Source organism: Neoarthrinium moseri, assembly GCF_022829205.1.
Source record: "Neoarthrinium moseri strain CBS 164.80 chromosome Unknown scaffold25_Wmoseri_CBS_16480, whole genome shotgun sequence".
Taxonomy (NCBI): Eukaryota; Fungi; Ascomycota; class Sordariomycetes; order Amphisphaeriales; family Apiosporaceae; genus Neoarthrinium; species Neoarthrinium moseri.
Window position 1 is genome coordinate 166095 of NW_026055139.1, and position 26308 is coordinate 192402.

Below are 26308 nucleotides of genomic sequence, written 5' to 3' on the forward strand. Positions count from 1 at the left end.
TCAGAATTCGGCCCGGAGGGCGTATGGTCCAAGGTCGGGAAGCCTGCAGATGGCTGCCCTGACAAGCGTATGTTGTTTTTCTTTGCTATCAGCCTTGCCTAGGGCTATTCAGCAACACTTGTGCTTCATTATGGCATGGTGCCCGGCCTTCTTGTTTTGCGGCCATTTCTGGATGCCATGCTCGTAATACGGAAGCCGGTTGCAAAACAGCACGCGGTGCGGCCAAGGCGATCAGGAACGGCAGACTCTATAGACGGCACCAATGAGTCAACCGGCGAATGCGATCCACGCTGTACATTTTGCATTCACACTCCGAGCAATGTGGCGACCTCCCATGGTGTGATCTGAGGAACCAGAAACAGGAATTGTGCACTAAGAGCAAAAAATACGAGACAGCCTGTGAACCTTCATCGCTGCCAATCCTACCTCAAACAGTTTTGCGCCCATCTGAGAAAGTTGTACCGCCCGTTCGTTGCCCTGCCGCTTACCGTTGCTATTCTGAACTCAGCCATAGGTAAAGTAGCATGACTTGGAAGGATAGTTGATGTCTGAGGGAGCTTGAGCATCATATTTCCGCTCTCTAGCCAAGCGGTAATCAAAGAAAGGTTTAATACATACTCCTGACGAAGCTACCACCCACCGATGAAGAGTGCGCTCCCAGTAACGGACCCGTCTGGACCTAGGCTTCGTGCCTCCTTTGGATGGCATGGCATGCCTAGTGCTACGGCTAGAGAAGTGGATCTCTGGACCTTGCCGCTAATTATTTTCCCCCTTTCTCCTTTTGTCTTTTGTCTTTGCCTAGTGTCCGGGTTCTTCAGCCTCAGCCTCTTTTATACGCAGTATCCCATGCAGTCACTATATCACCTGACCCGTGCACTCGGGTCTCTTTCTCTATGCATATTCGGTGCGATATACAGAGTTGAGACTGCTCATAGAGCCCGCCTAGCACGTTTGCAGATGTTTGCTCCTTCTACCTGTTGCTCTCTGCCTTGCTGAAGAATTCACGAGATGTGAGACACCCGCGTTGAACGCAGGAGTAGAGCTGGACGGCACCCCATTGTCAGCCCGTTAACTAAGTATACAATCGCAACCGGGCTTAGAGATTGAAATGAATCTGATATGCTTAATTTCAGAGTTATCGAAGTCAAATCCATTGGCACGGGTATGTTTTTCTATCCAACTAGTTGAGCCGCTTAGTCACTCACAAATCGGCGACGCGCCACGAGCTGTTATCTCCGCCCCCCGACCCCCGCGCCCGAATCCTACTAGTCGGACGGAGATCTGTTGACCTCGATAAGCTGGACCTATGGGATGCAGCTAGGTGCAACTCTATTCCCCATGCGTCCCCATAAATTCGCGCCCCCAATAGCTATCCCAGGGCACTAAAATTAGTCATTTCCAAACGTCAGATAAGTGTTAGATACCTCGAGATAGTGCTGACGACACAGCAACAAGTGGTCGTCGGACAACGCCGCATGCCTACTGACATATTCCTCAGCTCCAGGGCTATATTTGATTCATATTCGTCTCCTATTACGCCCCGATCACGGGTCCTGTCGTCATCGGCTAGCGTTCTCTGCTATTCTTCAATTGATCCCCAAGATGGACGAAAACCAGGGCGCTTCGGATATCGTGCCCAGGGCCAGGACACGGCCCAGCTTGTCCAGCAGCCTGGGAAAGCTGCGGCGCACATTTCTGACGCGCAATGGACTGCTCGGCCAATATGACTACGGCTTCTTGTTTCGGCCGAGCTTGCCGTTCATGAGACGGGCAAACCAGTCGGCTCCTTTCTTTGGGCTGGACCAATCGATGCCCGTGGTACTGGCATTGCTACTGGGATTGCAGCATGCCTTGGCCATGTTGGCTGGAGTCATCTCCCCGCCGATTATCCTGGCTGGTGCTGGCGGTGCCAATCTCTCTGCCGAAGAACAGCAGTATCTTGTTTCGACCGCACTCATTGTATCTGGGCTTCTGTCCGTGATCCAGATCAAGAGGGTGTCCATCTACAAGACGCCGTAAGCGTCTCTTGAGAGTTGTCTCTGTTTCCATTGCTTACCCCTTAACCCAGATACTTTATCGGAACTGGCGTGATCTCGGTTGTGGGCATATCGTTCTCCGTCATCACCATTGCCACCGGAGCTTTCTCGCAGATGTACGAACGTGGTTTCTGTCCCATGGATGCCGATGGCACCAAGCTGCCATGCCCCAGAGGCTACGGCGCTCTGCTGGGCACCGCAGCCATCTGCGCCTTGCTTGAAATCTTGCTCTCCTTCTTGCCACCGCGGGTTCTGCTGCGGATATTTCCACCCTTGGTAACAGGCCCAACAGTTATGGTAAGAAAATCGCGCCCGTGGAGTTTGGTAACTTTACTCATCACAACTACAGTTAATCGGTGTATCCTTGGTTGAAAGCGGCTTCAAAGACTGGGCTGGTGGCAGCGGAAGCTGCTCCAACACCAACCCGTCTGATTTTTACGCATTGTGTCCCGATATCTCGGCACCCCATGCCCTGCCTTGGGGATCAGCTGAGTTCTTAGGTGTGTAGCCCCTGCATTTCACGTAATCCGTTCACCCACTAATTGCAGTCTGTAGGCCTTGGTTTCTCTGTTTTCGTCGCTATTATTCTGTGCGAACGTTTTGGTGCTCCGATTATGAAGTCCTGCAGCGTTGTTATCGGACTCCTTGTTGGATGCATCATTGCAGCAGCAACTGGATACTTCGACCGCTCGGGGATTGATGCTGCTCCAGTGGCTTCTTTCATCTGGGTCAAGACCTTCCCCCTTACTCTCTACGGGCCCCTTGTTTTGCCACTCTTAGCTCTGTATATCATCTGCGCCTGTGAGGCAATCGGCGATATTACCGCGACTTGTGACGTGTCTAGACTTGAAGTCGAGGGTGAAATATACGAGTCCCGGATCCAAGGAGGTATCTTGGCGGATGGGATCAACGGAATCCTCGCGGCCTTGTGTACGCTGACCCCAATGTCTACTTTTGCTCAAAACAACGGTGTCATTGCCCTAACTAGGTGCGCCAATCGCACCGCGGGCTATTGTTGTTGGTAAGTTTGCTCCTTTGGTACTCCAAACTTTTTGAAAGAACAAAGCTGACTCGAAGGGTGCGGCACAGCATGTTCCTGGTGATTATGGGAGTTTTTGCCAAGTTCGCAGCCGCTTTAGTTGCCATTCCCAAGCCAGTGATTGGGGGAATGACGACGTTCCTTTTCTGCTCAGTCGCTGTGTCCGGTATATCGATCATCACGCGCGGTGTGCCCTTCAACCGCCGCAACCGCTTCATCTTGACAGCTGGACTGGCTCTCGGATACGGTGCAACATTGGTGCCGAATTACTTCTCATCTGTCTTCACCTACAGTGGCGATAACCAGAGCTTGCAAGGATTTTTGGACGCTATTGTTTTGGTAATGGAAACTGGCTTTACCGTGACTGCTATTGTAACCATGATCTTGAACTCTTTGTTGCCACAAGAGGTTGAGGATCAAAAAGCAGTAGTCACGGCGGACAATGAGTCGGTGAACCCCAGCCCCAGTGCTGCAGGCGAACACGGCAAAGTAGCTTGAGTGAATGAGCCGAAGTATCACGTACCCACATACTTATGTCCTGATAGCTCAGTACCCTAAATGGTGGGAGACCAAAACATAGAGAAAACAAATGGACCGTAAATTCAGATCTGTAACACCCTGTCACTTGAAGTCGTTTTTTGTAAGTTATGGCACGAACAATAACTTCATTCTATTTTTTATTCAAAAAAAAAAAAAAAAAAAAAAAAAAAGGAAAAAAAAAATATCCAACAGGCCTTTGCTACTTACTTGTTTCAAAGCAGAGGAGCCAAGAGCACTGAAATTTGACGATTTGCTACTGGTTGATACTAATCTAGTTATGGTAGATCAAGGGAAACACGCCGAGAATGGAGAGCCAGAAGTACTTACCAACCAGATTTCAGCTGCATTAACAACTTACCATAGCAGCTCAGCTTTCACATATCTCCGTGTGACTGAGTCACTGATTTCTCTTCATCCGCCGCCTCTATACTCCCGAGAACTCAAGCCGCCATTGCATAACAAAGGCATCTCTTGATATGATGTTGTTGTTCCAGACTCGAGGCCATGCTGCTTCTCCCTGCCGATCGTCCGTGGAGCCCGGCGGCTGCACTTTCTGCGCCTGCTTCTTCACGTCGTCCGGCGGCCAATCCGAGTCCGGGTGAGCGTGCATCCATCGCTGGATCTGGCGGGCTCGAGTATGCCACAACGTCGGGTTTCTCAATACTATGGTAGACCTCACTCCATCGATATTGGGTGCTATCCTGGGGGCGGACGGCGTGGTATCAGGCGTGGGCAACGCAGATCCGCGGCCATCACCAGAACCGCCACCTGGGGGACCGCTGTTTCCCCCGTTGGCATCAGGACTGCTGTTACTTGGATCGGGGGTGTTACCTGGGTTTTCCCTTCCTCTGTCCGGCGGACTGTCATTGTTGCCACTGGTAAGGGTACCGTTTCCGTTGGGCATTTCGTCATCGTCCACCGTACCGTGATCTTCCAGTATGTCGTCAACACCCAGCATATAGCCGTCGTCGTCGTTGTGCGGCTCACCATCATCAGGTTGGTCTCCCGAACAGTCTTCGCCAAGAGGCTCACCACCCATTGCGTGACGCTCCTCCTCCGAGATCCGTATCATCTTCACGTCGTCCTCGTTGTCACCTGACGCTGGTTCGAAGCAATAGGTTCGCAATTCTGCATGGTTCCAGCAGGTCTTGCGGTCACCGGTGAGCCTTCGGAGGAAGTTGCCACCAGCGATCACGGCGACATCAGCATCGTCCCAAGGTTCGATCAGGTTCCATAGATAACAGCGAGCATCTAGGACACGCTGTGCTACTGCTGCCTCGGCGTACCTTGAGCCTGCCGAGCGGTCCAGGAAGGGCTCCCCCTCCAGGTCGATAGCGTTCACATAGTCATCAGAGTTTTTAGCAATTCTCATGGCCGCTTCGGGTATGTTGCAAGGATCGTCCCCAACTTCCTGAAAAAGGGGCTGCATTATTATGTCGGGATGATTTATAGCGCTTTTCAGACGCTCTTCAAACAGTATCGCTGATGTTTGCATCGCAACCGCAGATGGTGAAGATACAATGAATCTTATGCTGCTAATAATATTTGGGATGCGTTCTCGCAAGTAATTTACCTGCATCTCGCCGAGATCTGTCAGTGTAGGGTCTGGCAGCTTCCAGTCCTTTAAGGCGTTATGGTGGCCTTCGCCTTGTCGCACAAGATGTAGGTAGGGTCCCCTGCAAAATCTCGGAGCTGGTCTACTGGTTTCCATGGTATTATTAAACACCTTTACGGTTTCAGGTCTTGTGCCGGTTTAAGCTTCTGAAACCCCACGTTGTCTATGAAACCTCGGGTTCAAGTGGTGCTGGTTCAGTAGAAAGACGCTGGAGCTGGCGGCAAGCGGCACCCTTATCTAGCAATGCACAGCTGTGATAGCTCCAACCTTTCAAATAATGCGCTTGAGCCCACAGACTGATCCTTTGTTCGAGTCTGCACTTGCCAACTTTTCCCTTTTTACGGTGCTGTATTCAAAGGTCGCTGCTCCTACAGTTCTTTGTCTTGGAGAAGGTAGAGTACCCAAGGCTGGGCGAGTATGCCGTCAACATAGGCAGCTAAGCTTCTTTTGATTGTAACGATCAGCACACGGTGGCATTGTCTGCCACTATTCATTCGCCTTCAAATCCTACAGAAATGCGAGGAAGGAAGAACATTTTGGAGTCATGTTTTGCCTTAATAACAAAGAGTTTCTTACTGTTGGTGTCTCAAAACATCTCTTGGAAGCTAGGCTGTAAGGGATTTCATCTTTGTTATCATGCGCACTGTTGCTCGCCGCCTCCTCAGCTACACGAATTAGTGATGGTGTCTGCATAGAAGGAGAGCAACGCCCCTCCAACCACTGTGAGGTTGTGTTCTAATAATAATTGACGTTACGATTGCCCAGGATTGCCAGTCAAACCCCTGCCGGCCTCACTAACCCGCTCATCGATGAACGCAGTGTCCTTTAGGCCACGGGTGCGACCTTGAATTGTACCAGTTCCAGGGGAACGCCTGGATTCCGAAACAGATAAAAGACTACGAAAGACATCAGATGAGGTTGAGTTTCATGATGGGATATTGCGGCTGCCCTGTTTTCTATGATCCTTTCTGGGGGTATTATTGTGTTGCATTAGGTGCTTGGTTCGGGTGCTTAGTGAATATCAAACGTGATAAAGAGAATGTTACTATCACCCACGAAGGTTTCACATGGTTGCAAACGCCTCACGACGCTTAGCACCAATCACATCTAAATCAAGTAAGAGCAAGGCGGCTGCCTATTTCTCACAACGATCGTGATTTTCCTAGATTCAGAGCAGTGAGTCTAATGAAAATTGACGGAGCTTTCAATGAAGACCAGTACCAAGCGAATGTAGAGTAGTGATATAAATTTTACATTAGGTGGATATATGGTTTGGGCTTTTTCTAGCTTTAGAACAGCTCTTTGGCCTTTCATTAAATCCCACTGTCAAACAGTGAAACCTACCGCCTTCAATGAAAATCGCCATTAACCACAGCGACCAGTTGCCTCGAGTTGATACGACCGGTTGACCTCCATCCCGATCTCCAGCGAGAAGATCAGAACATACCTAGGGACTAATACCAGCTCCGCTACACCCTCTACTGAGCAGAATACGCTCCTCACATACTATCAAGTCGTCAAAGGCTGATTGAAGCCACACACCATGAGTGGGGAAGGAATTTGAATCATATCAAGTCGTCCATGCAGCTTGATCAACATTTGGAAGTCATCTTGAGTAATGTGATCCTATTTTGGGTACATGACCAGGGCCTTACAGCAATGTGGTGAGTATCCCGTTCGATGATAGTGCGTATTCTGTCAGGAGACTCATTTAAGCAATCTCACGCGATACACCTAGTTTCACCACATGATTGTTTTAGGAAGCTATGATGAAGCCTAAGTAGAACTGGGCTTACCCCAGGTTTCCACTTGTTCCTTAGCCAATTGGTGGGTCGTTACCGACGGAAGCCAGACCGAGTCTGGAGGGAGTGGGAAAAGGGGCTCTGCATGACTAAGAGTCCAGGAGGCTAGGTGAAGCTTGTTTGAAGGCAAGAAACCTTGAATGGTGGCTGACTATCACTGTGATCATTCAGCAACTCGCTTCGTCGTGAACCCCTGACAACTGGTGCTTGAGTTAACACACTTGAAATACACTTCACCGCTCATTCTCGTGGCTTGTGAAGTCACAATCCTGCTTCGCTGTGATGCCCTCCTCAAGTTTGAGTTCGACGCCAATGTCGGTGCCGCACCTAACTTGCACTGGGGCCTCTAGTCGGGACTGGCGCCGTTGGGTCTTAAACAAACAGAGGTCAAACACTAAGACATGCAGAGGAGCCAGACCTTTGGGTTCCAGAACGGAAAAGCACCTCTACCGCATACGGCACGTGTGCTCTAACGACCCATCGGTTCCAAGGTGCCGACAACATCAGGGAGTCGTCTCGGACATTCGGATGAACCTTGGAGAGCACCGTATCTCGGCAAAGTGTGGCGCCACATGTGGAGTCTAGACTACAGCTCGCATTGCTGGGTTGCAGCTGCACAGCCAACTACTGCATTTGGCGTATAGGCCTTCTACCTCCATGCAGACGTATGGAGAACAAAAAGAGGAGACGTTTCCCAAGACGTGACGTCCCAACCACTGTGAGTATACATCGTTTAGTCGTGCCTAGAACCTCGTAAGGGAGGATGGGATCTAATGCCGGTCTACGTCAAGGTTTCTTCGCCGTCCATGCAATCTAGGCCATTGGTGCACCACGGTGGCTGTTGCGGGGAGACTGACCCTTGGCGCTTCACATTTCATGCAGGGACTTCTGTCATCGGAGATATAAGGTGTCCATGGATTTATCAGAGTGCGGAGATCTAGACACAGCCGCTGTAAGGTAGGGGATGATCGCGCGTCGCCGAGTGTGTAACATTACAACTGGTTGCAGATCATGGTGGTGGGTGCCGACCAACGAGAGTGGTGGTTCTAGATGTCTAGTTGTCCTCTCACATGTTCTGTGCAGCTGGAGGCATCCCCAAGACGACAGCTGAGTGTATCCCAGCTGACGATTCGCGATGAACCCACAAAAGATCTCTCAGAAATGGCATCATAATGCTTAGGAATGATTGCCACTTGTGCGTCGTACGATACCGCGGCGAACGTGTTGCCGTATGTTCGAGGCGTTATTCCCTTGTGCCAAGGCTTGGGCTTAGGGTCGCTATTCTATTTTCAGCTCTAGGCACTGAAGAGTGATGCGAAGGTATGAATCCCTTGCCCCCAGGCCCGCAAATTCAATTGCTGATACCGCACTGGAGGGTACCACAACCTTGTGTGCAAACTTCTGTCTTGACAAACGTTCGGGAATTGTTTCACTTTTTGTAAATTAGCGGGTTACCCAATTAAGCTTAAGCGACCTGTCCGTGTCGCCAAGCTGCGTTCCTATCTAGTCTGGTCCTGTCCTCTTCTGCGATTGGTCACTCGCTTACAGGCACTATCACACCATTCCAGTACTGGGTTGCATTCGTCTTGTAATCCTGGAGCTCGGTTGCCACGGAAAGCTCAAGGGCCCTACAGCTTTGCAACCTAATCGGAAACTGTTGAGGCTTTCAGCTTATGTTACTGTCCCTCAAAGTAATAGCAATCTATAGCAACATCTCAGGATGTCTCACATTCTGCTTAATCCTTCTTACTCCGTTTATGCGGCGAGAAGCTAGGTAGTTTGGCTATTTTCCTGGAGGCGGGGTAAATGGGCCGAAACACACGATGAAGCACATGGATCCAGAGCTCTGAGGACACCACCTGAAGCTCTCGCCACCACGGTAGCAGATGAGGCCATTCCCGAGTTTTTGCTGCCGAGTCTGCGGTGATACGAGGCCATTGAATGCAGCTAACGAGCGACGACGTGGCAGTCCACCTCCATCTCTCCCATGAACTAGGTAAAGAGGCAAAAAGTACTACCGAAGGCGGCGTCGCCCGTCAACACCACTATTACTTTGCTCCTGATGAAAATTTCGCTCTATTCCCCTGGAAAGGGGGGTAGCGCTTTGCCTATTAACTAGATCCATTGGCCCCAACGCACCTAAGAGCTCTTGCAGTTCGTTGCACATGCTTAAACCCGTAGCTAGATAACAGTGCAGCTGTGTGGACCATTCGTACTGTGGGGACCGGTGAGGGACTTACATATTCGTGCATGAAGCCTTGTATGGTGTGGCGTCTAGACTCAAACTCCCTTCGGTGCGACTATCTATATTTCATATATTTCGGCATGCAGCAGAAACTCATCAGAATAACAGCGTATATTCAGCCCATTATCAACAGACCACCGTTGCGTAACCGTAATCGATTGCGTTATTCATCGCGTTGACTCACAGCGGTACCATCCTCAATTATGCTGTCCATACTGGGCGTTCCCTTATTTCTTTCTAGTTGCCACACTATCAAGAACGCATGCAGTTCTGCGAGGAAAGTTGGGTTTATCATGATTCCCAAGACACCTCGTACTGTGTCATGTAATTCTCCAAGAGCCGTGCGAAGGCAGATATCTGATGTGAACTGCTGGCGTGTATAAGCACTACACAGCAAGGGCGAGGTCTGAAAACCCTGCAGCTGGGCACACACATGCGTGGAGGGTCCTTCCCCGCGTCCGGGGTAGCTGTGTTAGCATTTCATTACCAGGATATCCGTTCCTTATCTTTGGTGTGCTACAACTGCAGCTCATATGCTACTCACACCACTTTAAGGCTATCTGGTTTGAATATCAAATGACGTAGGGATCACTTGAATGGGCCTGATGCTATGTGAACTGAGCTCTCCATTACATAAAAAGGTCACAATCAAATGCTCCGCGTCAGCGGGGAAAATGCTCTCAGCTCATCGGCAATTGTGAGGAAGTCGAATACTCTATTTATCGAGAGCAAGGCCCCTGCTCACCCAATATGCAATTTGAAAGCGGTTGGGACGCAATTATCTTATTTGGCAGAGGTCACCTCGATCCAGGAAAAGACTATAACGTATCAAGATCGCAGCCAACAGCGCTGCATGAGGTAGTACTTGGTGGCTGGTAAGATAGGGCACCTACAAACCCTCGCCTAGTGAAACTAGACCTATAACGACTGCTGGATATATTGTTTTATTGACACAACTACATGCAAATGCGACTTAAAAGAGGGGTTAGGTAACGTCTAGAGCTTCATACCCGTTTGGTTGATACTGTGCTAGTATTTCCAAAGTTGTCGTCGTTTTGACTACTCTTCCACATACGGCTAATGCCGAGAACCATTTTACCCACGCGGCCAGATTAACACATAGTACTCAACAGTATGTAGTTATGAAAACATGGAGCACATTCAGTCTCACTCTATGCAATCTAGAAAGTGCTGGCGTTGAGAAACAGGGCGTGATTGTACAGACTTCGCCGAGAGATATACAACATATACCTCACTTACGGTTATAGATATCCGTGAAGCACTACCTGAACATTACAAAAAAGGAAAAGAAAGCATCCGAGGGATTGACTTATACATACTCATGAAATATATAGATATCAGTATCACTACTCTTAAACTCATCCGGGGTTGGGGATTTGCAGGCATTGAGCCGATATGGGTGATTGACATTATCCTCATCAGCTTTCAAGACAAATGGAATTCATGCCATAGACTTACGATATCTTAGAGGTCAATATTCGGCGTGCTCTGGCGAATCTTACACATCTATGCTGAGAAGAGCCTAGATTTGACACCATTGCGGTGCTTGAAAGCCCTACCGGAGACTCATCCAAACTCTCAAGCTGCAAGGTTTGATACGTTCCTTTAGTCACTAGATATCTATGGTGGCCTGTCACTTCCACGTCACAATAGACCGTGAGGTCAGTCGTGCACTTACCAGAAGAATCGAACGACTCCAGCGCCGTCGACAACGGGGCCGCCGAGGGCGTTCCTGGATACCTAGGCCCCGAAGGTTTGGCGGCGCCGAACGGTCAGCCGGCTCGCAGCCACAACACCCCCTTAGGCTATCTATGGTGCTTGAATCAGCAGCAAGGCGTGATGCAAAGGCTGGACTTGTTCAGCCTCGCTGCAACGTCAAACCTCAGTCCTTACTTGTGTCAGCCGTCCAGCCATTCCCCTGACAGGATAGCCACATGCAGGCATGGTGATCTTGCTCAGTCAGGTACTCAGCCCGAGGACCTTCCTGGCGTGGTGTCTGCGTCAGCCTTCACAAATCTCAACTACCCCTAATAGTCACGGGACTTGGACAGATCGACGTGCAGCTTTGACTCGCAGGCCAAATAGGTAAGCTGTCTGCATGGATGAGGGAAAGATTTGCGGGGAAATCAATCTGATCTAGCATGACTGACTGCACCAGCACTACTGCAGCTTCTCACGGTGGCCGCAAGATAAGCCCTAGAGCAGAGCCTCTTTGAGTTTCACAAGACGGGGCTCACACCGCTGTTTCCTTCTCATGCGAGGGACTCGAGGTAAACCTGCAAGTCGATGACCGAAAAAGTACTGTACGGAAGACGCTTCTTCTTATCAGGGATTCTGCGTGGCTTGGCTATTGGCATGATGTGTGGCATGGCATGCAGAGTTGATTGCGGGGTCGAGGAGAGCCTGCAAGCATGGATCCCTCAGTCACGACTGATGTTCACGACGAATTGCGTACAGTCAAAGCCACAGTGGCATCTTTTCTTCAGAGCATTGCATAGGTGCGTACTAGTGCATTCAAATTTGGTATATGCTGTACTGTACATTGAAACGGATCCGAGACCAAAGAATGGCCAAATAGCTAGGCATACCAGGGAACAGTTACCCTGCTCCGAGCGGGCTGCCACTGTGCAAGGGAGTTCTGCTACTTTGCCTGTTCTGAAAATCAGGATTTATGAGACTGAGCTTTGGATTGTCAAGCCAATGGGACATTCAATGCCAGAACCGACGCGGTACGACCGGATCAAAAGAGTGGCTCAACGGATGCCACGGAAGTAAGCTGGGCTGTTTGTCCCGTCTCTTGGGTCACCTGCCCTGCCGAGCCTGCGGGTGAAGGAACGGCGCTGCATATTCAAGGCCAAGATTGAACGTCCGAGACAAGACGCCGTGTAATGTACTGTAATGGTGGTCAATGACCAGATGACTCCCAAACCCAGGCGCCGACAACACCGGAGAGAAGCTTCACAAGCGTAGGAACAAACGTTCCGGGTCGCGGTCACAAGAGGACGCGCTGGCGAACCTTAAAATGTCCAACCCATGTCGTGGGACGATGTGCCGGTAGATCAGTAAGAGATGCCCTGGATTGAGTTTTGACGTGTTAAGACAATGGGTCTTATGTATATGTCCACACTGTTAATCAGCCCATATGTTCAACTTTCTATATCATGCCGTCAGTAAGTGACGGCGCTGCAGAGGAGACACTGCCTGCAATGCTCAACTCGTTGCAAGTACTGCAGGTCGGTCGAGTCGGCACGAGCCGTTGACCGTACACAGTGCAGCCTCCCATCCCACGTTTGCCTGCCGGAAGGAACCTTGCCCTCCGGAGTCACGATGTGTGGCGCGCGCGCGTACGAGTTGCATACATGGGAGAGGCAGGACAACAGCTGACGCTGCTGCTTGCATATGCTTTCGCGGCCCACGCACGGTGAACGCAAGACTCAAGGAAATACCCCAGAAAACCAAGGCAATGAGATGAGACACGAGATGAAATGTTTCACTTTTTGATGACTTGGTTCCTGGGGAACAAATACATAGTTAATTCTTGACGACCACGAGGTGCAAGGGTGAATCCAAGGTCAGTCGGCCTGGCAGCCTAGAGAAAGCGAAGCCTTCGCGAAGCAAACCCCGTCTTCGTGTGATTTTCGACAGGGGTCAGCTTTACCAGAGCTCCGGAACTCTGTCGTTGCTATGGTACAATTGGCTGAGCAAGTTGGCACGGATACTTCTTTTTTCTTACCACTTTCCACTAGCTTCTTGCCTACATGGTAGGCAATTCGTGAAACCTGGCCCTGTAGCCCAGAGCCGTTCCCCCACTCGTCAAGGATCCCATTCTGTGGGAGCTCCGGATCGTGAGAATTGGCTTGCGTGCAGTTAGCGACCCGCCGTCAATGGCCTGAATGGTTGAGGAGAGCGCTCCAAAGCCTCCGATAGGCAGTGTAAAGCCCCCTGCAGCTTGGGCCTGCGTTTGCCAAGCGGCAGCTTTTTGGTGGGAACTCGCTTGAGGTCCTCTTTTTAGCATTGTTATCCACCCGCGCTGCAATGTTGCGATGGAGCTTTCCCCCAGATTGTCTGGCGTCTCGCTGTGGGCTCCGATCTGATGCAAAATGCCCGATCATTAACACGCTGCAAAAGCTGGGATGACGTCATGTAAGATCAGAAACTCATCCCACGGTATATAAGCCCTGGCTTACCAATTATTTCACCCCCAGAACGCTGAAGGGGGCATTTGCTCCTGGTCCAATAGATGATACATGTGAGCGTGCGGCGGCGCCATGTTGCTGCTGCGCCCAATTCATTGAGCTTCCTTGGTCCGACATTCCATTTCGTGCTGGGGACACTGTACTGTCGACGTGAGCAACGACGGCGGCTTCATGTCGTGAATCCGACTCTAGCGCAAAATATGTAGTTCCATGTAACTAGAACGTTATGATGAGAGGGAACATCTCCCTGCCAAACGACTCTGCATCGCGATCCTCCGATTGACTGTTGTCGATCATGGAGGATGTGGCCCATTGTCCAGGGAAGCTTATTTGTGATAATACCAGAGGCGGTGTACGATGCGTCGTACGCCAGAGAGACTTGAAAGATGCCGCCCCGCCGTTTGGGTCTGGCGATCTTGCAATGCGCCCAATGCAGCAGGTTATCACATCTTGACTCGTGAACTCACCTTCTCCGTCGGCCAACGGGGCCGTCGGTGGGAGTCCACGGGAGATGGCCAGGCTGATCAGGTACGCGAGAGACCCTGGCGCACGGGAGGGTGCTGGGGAGATGGTTTCTCGAAGCTTGCTGTTTGGCAGGTCATCGCGCTTTCCGATCACTTGGAGTATAATCCCATCCATCCACCATGGTCTTTTGAGAACACCTGACCGGAATCGCATAGTTGTTCTGCAGCACCTCGAAGTTGGCTGCCACACCTCCTACCGGATCCAGCAACTATCACGGAGATCGTGTCGGATGCGGCACAAGGGCCGTTGTCGTCTTATCCAGGCCCTGCCAGGCTCCACTTGGAGTAATCCGAGACAGAGCAGACACCCACAGCTAACGGGATCTAAACGAGTGTGAAAATTCAGTCATTGGTAACTAGCCAATGGACCACAGCACAGACTCTTGCTGTCAAGCTATCTAAGAACAAGGCCGGGTGATTGGACGCGCAATGGTGTGTGCCTTTGGTCTCGATTCTCATGCCGAGTCCACACCTGGAATCATCGGTCGGCCGGTCCAATTTCACATACTGTACGGGAGTCTGCCAACAGATTTGAATAGTGAGACGCTTTGCAGACGAGAACGGCGCATTCCTCATCGTCCCAGCGTGAATTTAGTGCTCACCAGGCGCTGAGAAAGCCTCGGGTCACCACAGCTGCGAGCTCCATGTGGCGCAATCAAGGCATTCAACGCCGATTATGGCCTCAGATCATATGTATATTTGCCTCAAGGAGCCTGGTGCCAGATGCAGCAATGGTGCGTTTTGCGCCGCTAGTTGCAGGTGTGCAGTGTTGTGCAGCACTAGCTTCTCCAGATGCAGACGAGGGGCAACCCAATGAATGGAGACAGTGAGGTTCGTTACAGGTAACAAGTCAGCCTTGTTACCGACGGGGCCGGACATCTCACGATAGTGGGGCTTCCTCTGTACACAGTAGTGGCCGATCAAGAGGCTGAGTGCAAATTGCAGCGAATGGTTTCATTGGTTGAGCCGTGACGTCGCAGTCCAGGCCATATGCCTGTTCTGTCGATCGTTGTTGAGGCTCTTCCGTGCTCTAATACTTGACATGCTGTAGTCTGACTTGCACAACAACGACGAGACAAGACTTGATTGTTCGAGCGGTTGGTGTTGTAGATAGAACGGTTGGTCACAACGGTCTGCTGTGCAGGAATACGCCTGTACGTTGCGACCCTTCTTGGTATGCCGCGCCCTTCTCCCTCGCTTGGGGTCGGATGGGTGCCGTCAGTGCCTCGTCATCCAGTTGTTTCTAGCAGGGTGGGCTGTAAGCTGGCACCACCGAGGTGCAGTGAACACAACACCAATTCGTCCCGAGCAGAGATCCCAACGGCGAGGATGGCCACCGGAAACCTCAAATACGAAATTCGCTCAATATTCCAGACGCTTGAAGCGCCGCAGGAGGGGCAGGCAATTTGAGTCTGCATCCGGGTGTCCATCGAGAAGCGTTATCGCGTCGCAGCTGAGACCGGACCAACCGCCAAGAAGCCTCCTCGTTTGGCTGAGGGGCAGTGGCACCAGGCTTGGTTACGCACGAATCATTCCAGGAGTCAGAGCAATCTGAACCGATTCATCCGCACAGATATTGTGGATTATGGATTGTGGATTATGGATGCATGGAGAAGTGGATTGAATGGATTACAACTGCCCATGGAGTTGATCCAGAACTTTCAGGAGTGCCCATGGAGCCCCACGGTCTGTCGCGGCGCTTGCGATCAGATTGAAATGTTTTCCTCGTTGAGGAGGGAAAGAAAAAAAAAAGAGGAGCTTGGGCCATCCACCATTAGCTCCTTGACAAGGTCTCCTGGCCAATGCGTCAGCTTGGTCAACACTGTGTTCAGGGGGGTGGGAGGCTAGCGGGGCCCATCCCTGTCCACGCACGCACTCGCATCCAAAGCGTCTGATAATTTAGGAAATGCGAGTATTGCAGCGGTTGTTGATAGAAGGTGGCAGCAGCTATGGCGTCCCTCGGATCTGACTGGACGGCGGAGTTGATGCTGAAGCGAGACACCACTGCGATTGTTTCAACCGATCCAGATGTGCATACACGGCGATTTATGCCTTCTCCTTGTGTTCTAGGAACACGACGCAGGCGCTGGGACAATTCGCCAATGCATTCAGCACAGCATGACTGCCAGTCAACGCTCACATGGGTGCTGGATATGGGAAGTCTTGGCATTCGTCTCACGACCGAACCTGTCGGATGCATCGTAGGCCCCGTGTGTTTAGCTTCGACCAGACCGTCAATCTGCATTTGAGTACGATGCTCTAGGATTCAGGCTAAGGAATGAATGTCCTCGAACTTGATAGGGCCAGTAAGAGGTGACATCGTTAGAAGGATTCAAGCCATAGGCGGACTGGCCATGGGGTGGCATTGAAATGCATGTGGTTTGAGCTGCAACCGTTGTTGACTATTCGGCCGTCAGGGTATGCAGTGTACCTAGCGGTTGGTAGTTTATATGCGAGATATTAATACCATCGATTGGAACCGGCTTGGGGTTCGCACGAGCATCATCACCCTCATCGGCAGACGGGGCAAGTTGCTACGAGGGCACAACGATAAGGTGACTTGAGGGCCACTCTCCGCACCTCTGCCTGCAAACAAGCAGGAAGCAGCAATAACGATGTCGATCGCCCTCGCCCTCGCCCGCATGAAGGGTATCATACCAAAGAATAAGGGTCCGGTTTGGCAGAAGAGGATGGACCCTTCTTTTTCTATCCGGCCTCTCAGGGTCTTCTGTCACATATCGTGGAGGGGGTTGGATGCGACTGTTTGCGTGCTTATCAGGCATACAGGGTGCCGGTGTGCTGTAATGAGACTTGGGATAGAAAACCTACAGTGCATGCAAGGTTGCCACAGGATGCGATGCAGTCTCATTGCCGTCGTAAAGGTTGCCCGTTCTCGGAGACTGAGCCGGTGGTTGTCTGGGCAGGGTGGTGGCTTAAGCAACCAATCCGGACCGTTTCCGCCCTTGATCGGATCTCTGCATTGCCTGTTAGCCGCAGCATCGAACATTTTTGCTGCGTCTGGTTGTGTGCATAGGAATTGCCATCTTGTCGAAAATAGGTTGATGGGCAAATGAAAAACGAGAAGGTATCTGGTGTGGTTGCTCTCTGTGTGGAGTACAGGCGCGGTACGGCGGATGGGCTGAGGTCGGCTCCAGTTATATCGTCCAGTCCAGACTCGACCCGATAAGGAGATGATCATCGTCCCGGCGTTGACGGTTGTGACATCCCCGCAGGATCCGGAGACGGCCACGGGGGACATAGCTTTGGCACGACTTTGAGTTTCTGTTCCCTTGCAAACTACCGTGCGGACGGTCGCGAAGTTGTCGACGTAGACTGTTTCCTGCCGCTTTGCGACTAGTCTCGCTGAACACCAACGCTATACCCTGTTGCTGTGTCAATTCAGTCTCTGTCTTGCATTTACCGTAGGTAGTCCTTTCTCAGCCTCGACGCGTCGAAGCGCACAGGTCAGAGAATTTTCTTGGCTTTTGCCCCACCGCTCCTCGCGTTCGTGCTATCCCGACCCTGGTCGGCAACAAGGTTCAAAGTGATCGGTGTCCAGGGTAGAGTGGCTTGACGAATCAGGACTGACCGCTGCCTTCAACCGTCAGACATTTACAGACACAAGTATAGAAATGGACAGGGGTGGCTGAGCAGAGGAGGAGATAAAAGACAACTCTGGTAAGAAAAACCTAATAGCAGCCTGCTTAGACGGGAATTGGTCCTATTCACTGGATGAAAGCCCCCGGACGGTGCCTGAGTCGCGATGCTGGGCGGTTTGATAATACGCTTTCCATGGTACGCCAACCCTGGCGGCAGCTTCATGCATGTTGAGAACTGAGACGTTCTGCCTGTAAAGAGTGGGAATGAGTAGTTGCGTCCAGCCTCAAGCTGCAGTCGAGGAAAGTCAAGGTAATCGATTTAGTCATCCTCCGGCTGAAGATGAACCAAACCTGTGTCAGTGTATGATCGACGAGTATATCGTTTCCACTTTTCAGACTCAAGTCCGGCGTCTGCTTGACAGCCTAATGTAAGACGGACAGTGGAGGTAGGCAGAGTAGCGGACCGCACGGTATCCTTAGGCGCAACAGTCCTTTCTCGCAAATGCAACTTGGAGCTGGGCAGTCTGTGCTGTCGTGGGTCCGCCTAGGCCCAGACAGCCTATCGCTTGTCAATAGAAACAATGTGTACAAAGCAGCCAGAGGGCGGTAGAGCCTAGTCGATCAGATTGGCAACGAGTTGGTAGAATGGTCACCATCATGACAGCGAAAAGTCTTCTCGGGTTGCGTACTGTGATGTATGTGGACTTATCGTCCATTCGAGCATCTACACCTGTAGGGAGGGAACTTACCTTTCATTCATCCTTGATAAGCAGGGTACTGCAGGCAGATGCCGCATTGCCGCGTAACACCTGTTCTGGGATACGAAACTTTTCCAGACACCACAGAGGACTTGAAGTCTTCCTGCGGATCAAACGTCTATTTCACCGACATTTCTGGACATGCGCAGAGTTTGACATGTCTGTACTTCTGCTTAGGGACGAGGCTTTTGTTAGCGAATGCGCAGCGGCAACCTTGAGCATCGGAGAGATGTGCACCCATTCGGCGCCGCCCGACGAAATTGCTGAAGATCCGCCGTTCTGGGGACCATGGAGGCGGCTTTAGGGAGCCGTGGCGCAACTTCTAGCGTGCTTATCACTTGACAGCGCGCGGCGCCAGTCACCAAGTTTGCCTCTTGGGCAATTATTTGTTGTGACTAATGTTATCCAACCTCTTGGTAAGAGCTGCCGCAGCCCGAAGGGTCTCTATCTCATTTTTTGGCCATGGCGGCAATGCAAGAGCTGTGATGGAGGGGTGATGAACATACGATTTTTGGCGAGTATGGGCGGCGAACATGGGGGCAATGAGGAGAGTTACCCAACAAATATCCATGCACATGCCTGGATGGAAGTCTGATGTGCCGCCAAACGGATGATCAATGCTCGGCATTACAATCAAAGAATGTAAAACTGGCAGCGCGATATATATCATCGATTATTCAGACGTTTACAGCGATTAGCGTGCGTTGTCCGTCGCCTCTGCACAGTGTAGGTAGCAGCTATTGTATCGCGCGTAAATCATCCATGTGCCTCCAGAGTCTGTCTCGGTGGCTGATTGAAGCCACCCGGCAAGCGGCCACAAGCGTGGCGAGTGTCTGACACCGAAGGAGCCAAAATGATCAGATCAGATCACACCACGAGGGATGCGAGTGCAGCCACCGTGCCACGAAGACCGTTGGAGCCGTGGCTGGTCAACAAAGACAAAAAGCAAAGCATGCACTGCTCCAACCGGTTATCTCGAAGATTCTGGTCGCCGCCACGAGCCCACTGATTACAAACAATACGCTGGTCTTTGAGGAAACACAACGTGCAGTACGAAAAATAATATTGTCAGGGTTACCCAGCGCTGACTGTTAGTGTTGCGAGGTGCGGTACTGTAGGTGCATGAAAGCAGCAGGGAAGATGACAATGTATCGCTGAAGCTTACTGGCTGACACCTGCTGAGCAGCCATTGTCCAATGCCCAGGGTTTTGGTAACAAAAAAAAGCAAATCGAAGCCACCCCGACCGGGACACGGATGTCCAACAGCAGTCTAGCCGTAAAATAAATTGCTGTGGCACGCGAAAAACAGAAAAAAACGCCATGCTTTCGTCTGGTTACGTCATTATCTCGTCGGCCCGTGATGGAGCCACCGGAATGAACCAGACAATTCGAACAGGCGACAAGTGAGAACGGGAGGAGAATAGTAGCGATTGGTCCACCTGTGGCACCAGAGCATCGCATCGTCGTAATGCGGCGTCGTCGGCGTCTACAGCAATATGTACAGTAGCTGCGCTGTGGGTTTGATAAGCAAACCTGGCTAAGAACCCGCTTCTCCAGCCGCTATTTGTCGTGTGCTACGGGGACATCACTAAGAGCTGTAGCTAGCAACTAATGCATAGCAGCCAGCACCTTCAGTGGCTCGCACTCAGTGGTTCTGAAAATGGGCCTCTGCTGTTTCCAATTCCTGGACGAACTATATAGCCCAGTGACTTGAAACTCGAGGTGCGAAGAGCGGAGACTAGCGAGGACAATGACGTACCGCCATGGCACGACTGCCTGCTCGTCGTTCCACTGCGGTTGCTGACGCCGCCGGACTAAAGACCAGACTCGGGCTGCTCTGTGTAAGCGAGGCCGTCGTAAGACCAATCTCAGGATGATGCTGCTCATTTCTCTCGACCGGGCACTGGGGGCTTGGTGTAGAGCCCGCCACAGGGCTGCGGTTTGGCTTGCGTCCAAGGCAAGGCCCAAAGCCCCCAAACCTGCCGACTTGCAACAGGCCCAGGGCCTACGGGCCCCTTTGAGGGCACACAAGAGCAGATTTGTGCCAGCGATCGCGATTGCCAGAAACCGCTAGCGGGGCGCAATAATTACAGTGAGCGCCAGAGCGGCTGGGGACCCCAGGGCCCGTGAGCAACCCCCCTCCCAACCCCATTGCAATCGCGTCGAACTGTGGACGGCGCCCCAAGCCTCTCCACCAGCGGCGCAGGTAACGCACAGTGCGGACGCGCCGCCTACTCACGGTGAACAGTACATGGAGACATGGATGGGGGGGGGGGGGGATGTCGGTGGAGACGTGGACCAGGACGCCGCGGCGCGCAGCACTTACCCCAGTCGGTGCAGCGCGCCCAGCAGCAGGCTAGGATGGGCCCAGCAGGCCCAGGGTACGTCGTGGGTAGGGTGCTACTGTACGTACCGCAGTACCGTACTATGTAGACGATCCCACCCCCCCGGACGGTCCCATCGTTTCGCTCACTCGCTGCGAGAGAAAAGGATCCAAGCCATACACAACCACCACGCCCGCTCTGCCCCAACCATATTAGGCCTGCTACCCACCCTTTCCTCGAGGAAGCAACCGCCCTTACACACATCCTGATCCCATCCCCCCAAGGACGAGGACGGAGAGGTTTTTGCAGTTGTCTTTTTCTCCAAGCCGGGCTTCTCTTTGTTCCATAGGACCTCGAGCCGAATCCGCCGCCCTTGCTGTTTCCACGCTTATGTTATAAGTCGAGACCAGCCCCAGGCCTGGTGAGGATTTGGACAGCCGACCCGAATCGCTCCCCTCCATCCGTCTAATCGACAGTTTGGCCGCCGGGACTTTCTATCCGCGGGAGCTCGGAAGAAAAGAAGAAGAAAAACAACAAGGTCGAGGCAGGGACGTCCCCGTTGGACAAAGGAAGAGAGCTGTGCCACGAGCCCTTGAAAGGCCTCTTTTTTTTCCCTCCCTCTCTCTTCTAGCCCTCCCGCTCAAGCCGACGACCCACGACCACACGTCCAGGCACACCAACATCAGATACACAAAGCAACCTGTGTGTATCTCGAGGCCTGCCACCCCGCCAACGTTTTCCAGCGTTGCACCAGATTCCGATCGACTCCTCCGCTTGCTGGTCCGATCGAGGGGCATCGACGACTCGTCACTCTTGACCGTCTGCCTCCCACAGAGACACGCCTTTGCACAGTTGCTGGAATATTGCCAGTGCAAAGCATCTCTTCGGCCACCCGCATAACCTCGCGAGCACTCGGTTCGCGATTGCATCAACCAATTCTGTAAGTTTGTCTCGTGCCCCAGCTTCGTGCGGTAACCCCGATTGGCGTTGCGCTCCCTCGTCCCCCCAGAGTCCAAGTGGGCGTGTTGGACCCGGCCGGCCGCCGTCGGACAAGCATGTTGAGAAACAATGTTGGCCCGTAATGTTCGTGTCGATATGGGCTTGGACACGGGCATTCGCACCTGCGGCTGCGAGACGAGAAGGAAACGGCACGCCGTCATTCCTGCGGTCGTGGTTACCGCTGACGACGCCACACGCCTCGCGTGTGTGTCTCGCCAAGTCCCCCCAGTCGCTCTGCATTCCATGCCTCACGCTTCCCCGGATTCAGCCATTGCATAAATATCCCACGCTCTGCCGTGTGCTTTCCCAGCGCTTGCCTGGTATGAAGTCATTGGCTCGCCGTCTGCGGAGCCGCAATTGATCGCAGGAAGCCGCATACAGTCATATTCCCTGCTATGGATTCATCCGCCGGGCCGAACAAGAATGCTGATAGATCCTTCCCTTGCAACAGGCTTCTACGCGCGCTCAGCCGCCCCTCCAGACAACGGCCCTGTCAAGTTCACTGACACATGGTTTGAGGCCTGGCGCTTGATCTTCCCCTGTTTGCCTCACGTCAAACAGAGCCCTAGGAACAGCAGCTTTAAGTCAGACCTCGACTTACTCTCCCTCCACCCACCACCTCCATCTTCCATCAGGCAGCCCAAATCTCTGGGAATGCCTTACACGCCCCCGTCCCACCGCTCCCCCGCCTCATCAGCTCCCTCATCTCCCGATGCCAGTCGCCGGTCGTCGTACAGCGGCGCCTCCGGTGCCCCGTCGAGACCGTCACTGCCGAGATCAGCCTCGTATCTGACCAAGCACCGGCGCACGCCCTCCGCCACCCTCCCCACGGCGTCGCCGTCGTCGCGCAATGACTCGGCGTTGGACCTTACTCCTCCAGGGACGTCTGACAACCTGAAAGGTATGGTCGCAAGCCACAGCACCGCACCGGTACGACAGTCGCCGCCGCCAATCACGGATGCTCGTTCCATGCCGGCGGGCGCAATCATCTCCCCGCCGGACTCCCAAACCTCTAGCGAAGATGAGGGGGTCGCCGGAGAGGAGACCAGAGGGCGGCAAATCGAGAACCTGAAGGAGCTGAAGGATGCGATAAGCTCGATTCCTCAACATCGAGAAAGTTCGCCCAACCGGAAATCAGCGGCGTCACCTGGTGACCTGATGGTGCTGCCCAAGCAAATTGAGCACTTGGTGGATGCTGTCCAGGACAGTCTCAAAATCGATACCACTCAGACGAACCAGCGCAGGATATCCCACGCCCGCTCCAACACGGAGCCTAACATCATGGTCTCCAAGTCTGCAGATGCCTCTGTGACAACGTCAGATGAGTCGGATCAAGATGAGCCGCTACGGAAACCTCAGATGGTACGGAAAAAGTCCGGCGAGCTGGTCAGGCCTGCGTTGCGACCTGCTGCTCACAGAAGGCCTTCCAGCATGCCCGGAACCCCGACCTTCTCGAAAGCTGTGCACTTTGACTCGCATCTCGAGCATGTGCGGCACTTCCTGCAAGTAGACCGACCGTTGGCAGTCAGCGCTGGCTCTTCCCCTGCCGATGCCTATGAGAGCGACAAGGAATATCCGTTTGACGAGAAGACGGGACCAAGGTCGCCACCTTATGAGTGGGAACTGGTGATGAACAATTTCCCTGGAGAATCACTCATCCGCAAGGCCCTCCCCGCTAGGGTGGAACGCGTCTGGATGTCCAATGACCAGAAGTCCTTGATCGGATCTATCGCCGTGGCCAACCTGGCTTTTCAGAAGCGCGTCGTCTGCAGATTCACTTTTGACTACTGGAAAACAACCTCGGAGGTTTCAGCAGAATACGCCCATGAGATAAGACCGCGCGAATCGGATACGGGCCACGACCGGTTTCAGTTCACTATCAAGCTCTCTGACCTCGCTAACCTTGAGGCAAAGACTCTGTTCTTCTGTGTGCGTTACACGGTCAATGGCATCGACTACTGGGACAACAACAACCACCTGAACTTCCAGGTTGACTTCCGCAAGAAGATGTTGCCCCAGAACGGCAAGAAGAACTTTCAAGGTGCTTCATCCCGTCCGCTGAACTCGCTTCCGCGTAGCAACAGGAGGTCCAACCCATCATCCGCTGCTCGCCCGAAAACTATGCCCGCCGGCACTCTAGATGAGTTTGGTCACGACGGCAAATTCATCAGCTTTGACCAGCCAATTCACGAGTACCTCGGCGAGGTAGAGCCGACCGTCATCCGTCTGAAGAGCTCCAAGTCGACTGGAGCTCTCCCCAGTGATAACTTGGCCAACCGCCTCTCTGCCCCGAGTGGACTCGCCTTTGCCAACAGATATGATTTCGGTGCCTCGCTCAGCGCTGCCAAACAGGCTCACAAGGATTCCAAAGGTAGCCCTCGGAGCGACGGCCTTTACATGAAGGCCAACAAGAAGGCTTCATTCGCGACACCCCAAAAGGCTACGGCTGCCATCGAGTCGGATGTCAATCCTATTTCCCCCCTCTCAGCTGTTGCCACCAAGGTTCCCGGAACGGATTCTCCAGCCTCTGCTAGCATGGCATCGGCATCATATGAAGAGATTGTCAACAAATACTGCTTTGTACGTACTTCAGGTTAACATCACACCGACTCAACGGGCAGACCCTCCGCAGGATGGCCACTATCAGAACTTTTGACTAACCCACACCCACTCTAGTTCAACGGATCGAAGCAGACCAGCCCCGTTATCAGGGATGGAACTCTGCAGGTCAACCAGTATGATGGTCCGGCTGAGATGTTTCAGACGCGGGGAAGCAACAGCGCCAACTCTAGCACCAATGGCAGTCCGAATTTGGCTGAGAACGCACAGCACAACGCCCTACGCTATGCTATCCACCAAAACCTCAACCCGTATTTTCAGAATTCACATATTGCCATCGGGGCCTCGCCGGCAGAGTCTCCTTTGAACGGACCTCAGTCTGCTATCGCTCGCCGAGCTCTCAGCCCGCCGACATCGGGATCACCGTTAGGTGGCTCACCAGCACCTATAACTGGTAACTACGGTTCTTTGGCTGGTACGTCGCCCGAGTTCGCTGTCGATGCGTCTCCTTTCCGCGCGCAGGATCGCTTTCCGTTTACATCAGACGCTCATTCTTCGACAGCAATTAGGGGTTGAACCATGACTTGGAATGAGTAACTGGCGTTGAAAGCCTGCACATCTCATCAGCGCCATCGGTGCTGCTGCACATGCTTCCCCGTCACCTCACGACGGGCAATGGTACATGGAAACATTCAGATTCGTGTTCTGTCTTCTTTTGATCACTCTCATCATCCCACCATCTGGCACCGCCTCTTGCGTTGGGTTCGCATAAACGGCCACGGCGTTCAGGGATTAGCATCTTGGTATTGCGGAAAGGCGGCATGATACCAAACCAGATACACGAAACGGTTGGAAGGAATACAGCGTCAACTGTGTCTTGATTTTTGATATTTTACGATTGGGAGCTTTGGGACTACTTGTCACCAAAGCCCAATCTTGGCGTCACAACGGTACATTCGCTTGGTGTGGAACACCAAGCCGGCGGGTTCTAATGCATAATTTCCACTTCCTCTTTTACGATCGGTATCGGTGTTGTACACTTCATTTGGACACGCCGTCACGGCAGATGTTTGCAAGTGGTGGTGGCGGCATCTCTCGATGGGCCAACTTCGGCCTTACTGGTATCGAGGATGGTCATGTTACGATGAGAGCAAAGGTACTACGGAGTACAGGCGACATTACGTTTTCGGGTATGCCCACAGCCACTGTCTGAAAGGGTTGGCTTCTGCTCGGGTTTGTTCAACCTTCTCTTGGGACGAAGGAGGTGACTTGGCGCCGTCTTACCGCTTCAGCAACATGGCCGGGGTCACAAGAGGCTTGCGCTGAGCGTCAGCTCGTGCCGCACCTCTTATGTGACACCGCCAACGTGTTCTGGAATCGTGCTTCAAGCTCCCACCACCGTCTTGCTTCGAGAGTTGAATTGGTTTAGGGATAGACAGGGCCAAACAGCGACGGATATAAACAAAATTGGAGAAAGGTCACTCGGGGGAAATCTGCTCAGTCCTGAGGGTCACAGCGCGTGAGTTCATGGCCAGAAAGCCAGACCAAGGTGCGCAAAGAAATGAAGCTAGGGAAAGCAAGGTGAAATCGTTTCTCTGCTAGGGCCTGAAATTGAATATTCCATCCGAGAACTCAGTGTCCTGTATGCCACGTGAAAATCCACTGAATGATCTGCCTGGTGATTGTGATACCTGGCTAACGTCAATGCCAACGCTGCGTGCAGCCTTGCAACACTTGTCTCGCGCCAACCAATATTTAGCCTCGACTTTGGAAGGGGTAATGTACCTAAAATGAGACTCCGCAAGTTCTCCTACGCTTGATTTCTCTTGATTGCTACAAGAATCAACATTGCTCGCAAACGACGAATGACAAGGAGGCAGCACGCTACATAACAAAAGCCAAATGTATTCCTCGGCCATGTTAAGGAAGGAAAGTCTATCCAAGCACAACTGTGCCTAGCTTAGGTCCAGCAGTTAGACGTCTGCGTTCGTGTATATGCACGCATCACATAACATCCCCTCCGAGTCCGGAGCCAGGCGAAATCATATGAC

The 26308-nt window shown here is 52.4% G+C and overlaps 4 protein-coding genes across 4 annotated transcripts; 2 read left to right on the forward strand and 2 right to left on the reverse strand.

Moving 5' to 3' along the window:
• Positions 1-1602: 1602 nt before the first annotated feature.
• JN550_006870 (uncharacterized protein) lies at positions 1603-3573 on the forward strand (the record flags this gene model as incomplete). The annotated part of the gene is made up of 5 exons (XM_049318657.1): positions 1603-2015; positions 2069-2333; positions 2386-2536; positions 2592-3057; positions 3126-3573. The coding sequence occupies 5 exons, from the start codon at positions 1603-1605 to the stop codon at positions 3571-3573; spliced, it is 1743 nt and encodes a 580-aa protein (XP_049171105.1).
• Positions 3574-4039: 466 nt separating this feature from the next.
• On the reverse strand, positions 4040-4987 carry JN550_006871 (uncharacterized protein; the record flags this gene model as incomplete). The annotated part of the gene is made up of 1 exon (XM_049318658.1): positions 4040-4987. One exon carries the CDS (start codon positions 4985-4987, stop codon positions 4040-4042), a length of 948 nt encoding a protein of 315 aa, XP_049171106.1.
• Positions 4988-13710: 8723 nt separating this feature from the next.
• Positions 13711-14172, reverse strand: JN550_006872 (uncharacterized protein; the record flags this gene model as incomplete). The annotated part of the gene is made up of 1 exon (XM_049318659.1): positions 13711-14172. One exon carries the CDS (start codon positions 14170-14172, stop codon positions 13711-13713), a length of 462 nt encoding a protein of 153 aa, XP_049171107.1.
• A 7595-nt stretch (positions 14173-21767) lies between these two features.
• JN550_006873 (uncharacterized protein) lies at positions 21768-24833 on the forward strand (the record flags this gene model as incomplete). The annotated part of the gene is made up of 3 exons (XM_049318660.1): positions 21768-21903; positions 22150-24278; positions 24375-24833. The coding sequence occupies 3 exons, from the start codon at positions 21768-21770 to the stop codon at positions 24831-24833; spliced, it is 2724 nt and encodes a 907-aa protein (XP_049171108.1).
• Between the last annotated feature and the right edge of the window lie 1475 nt (positions 24834-26308).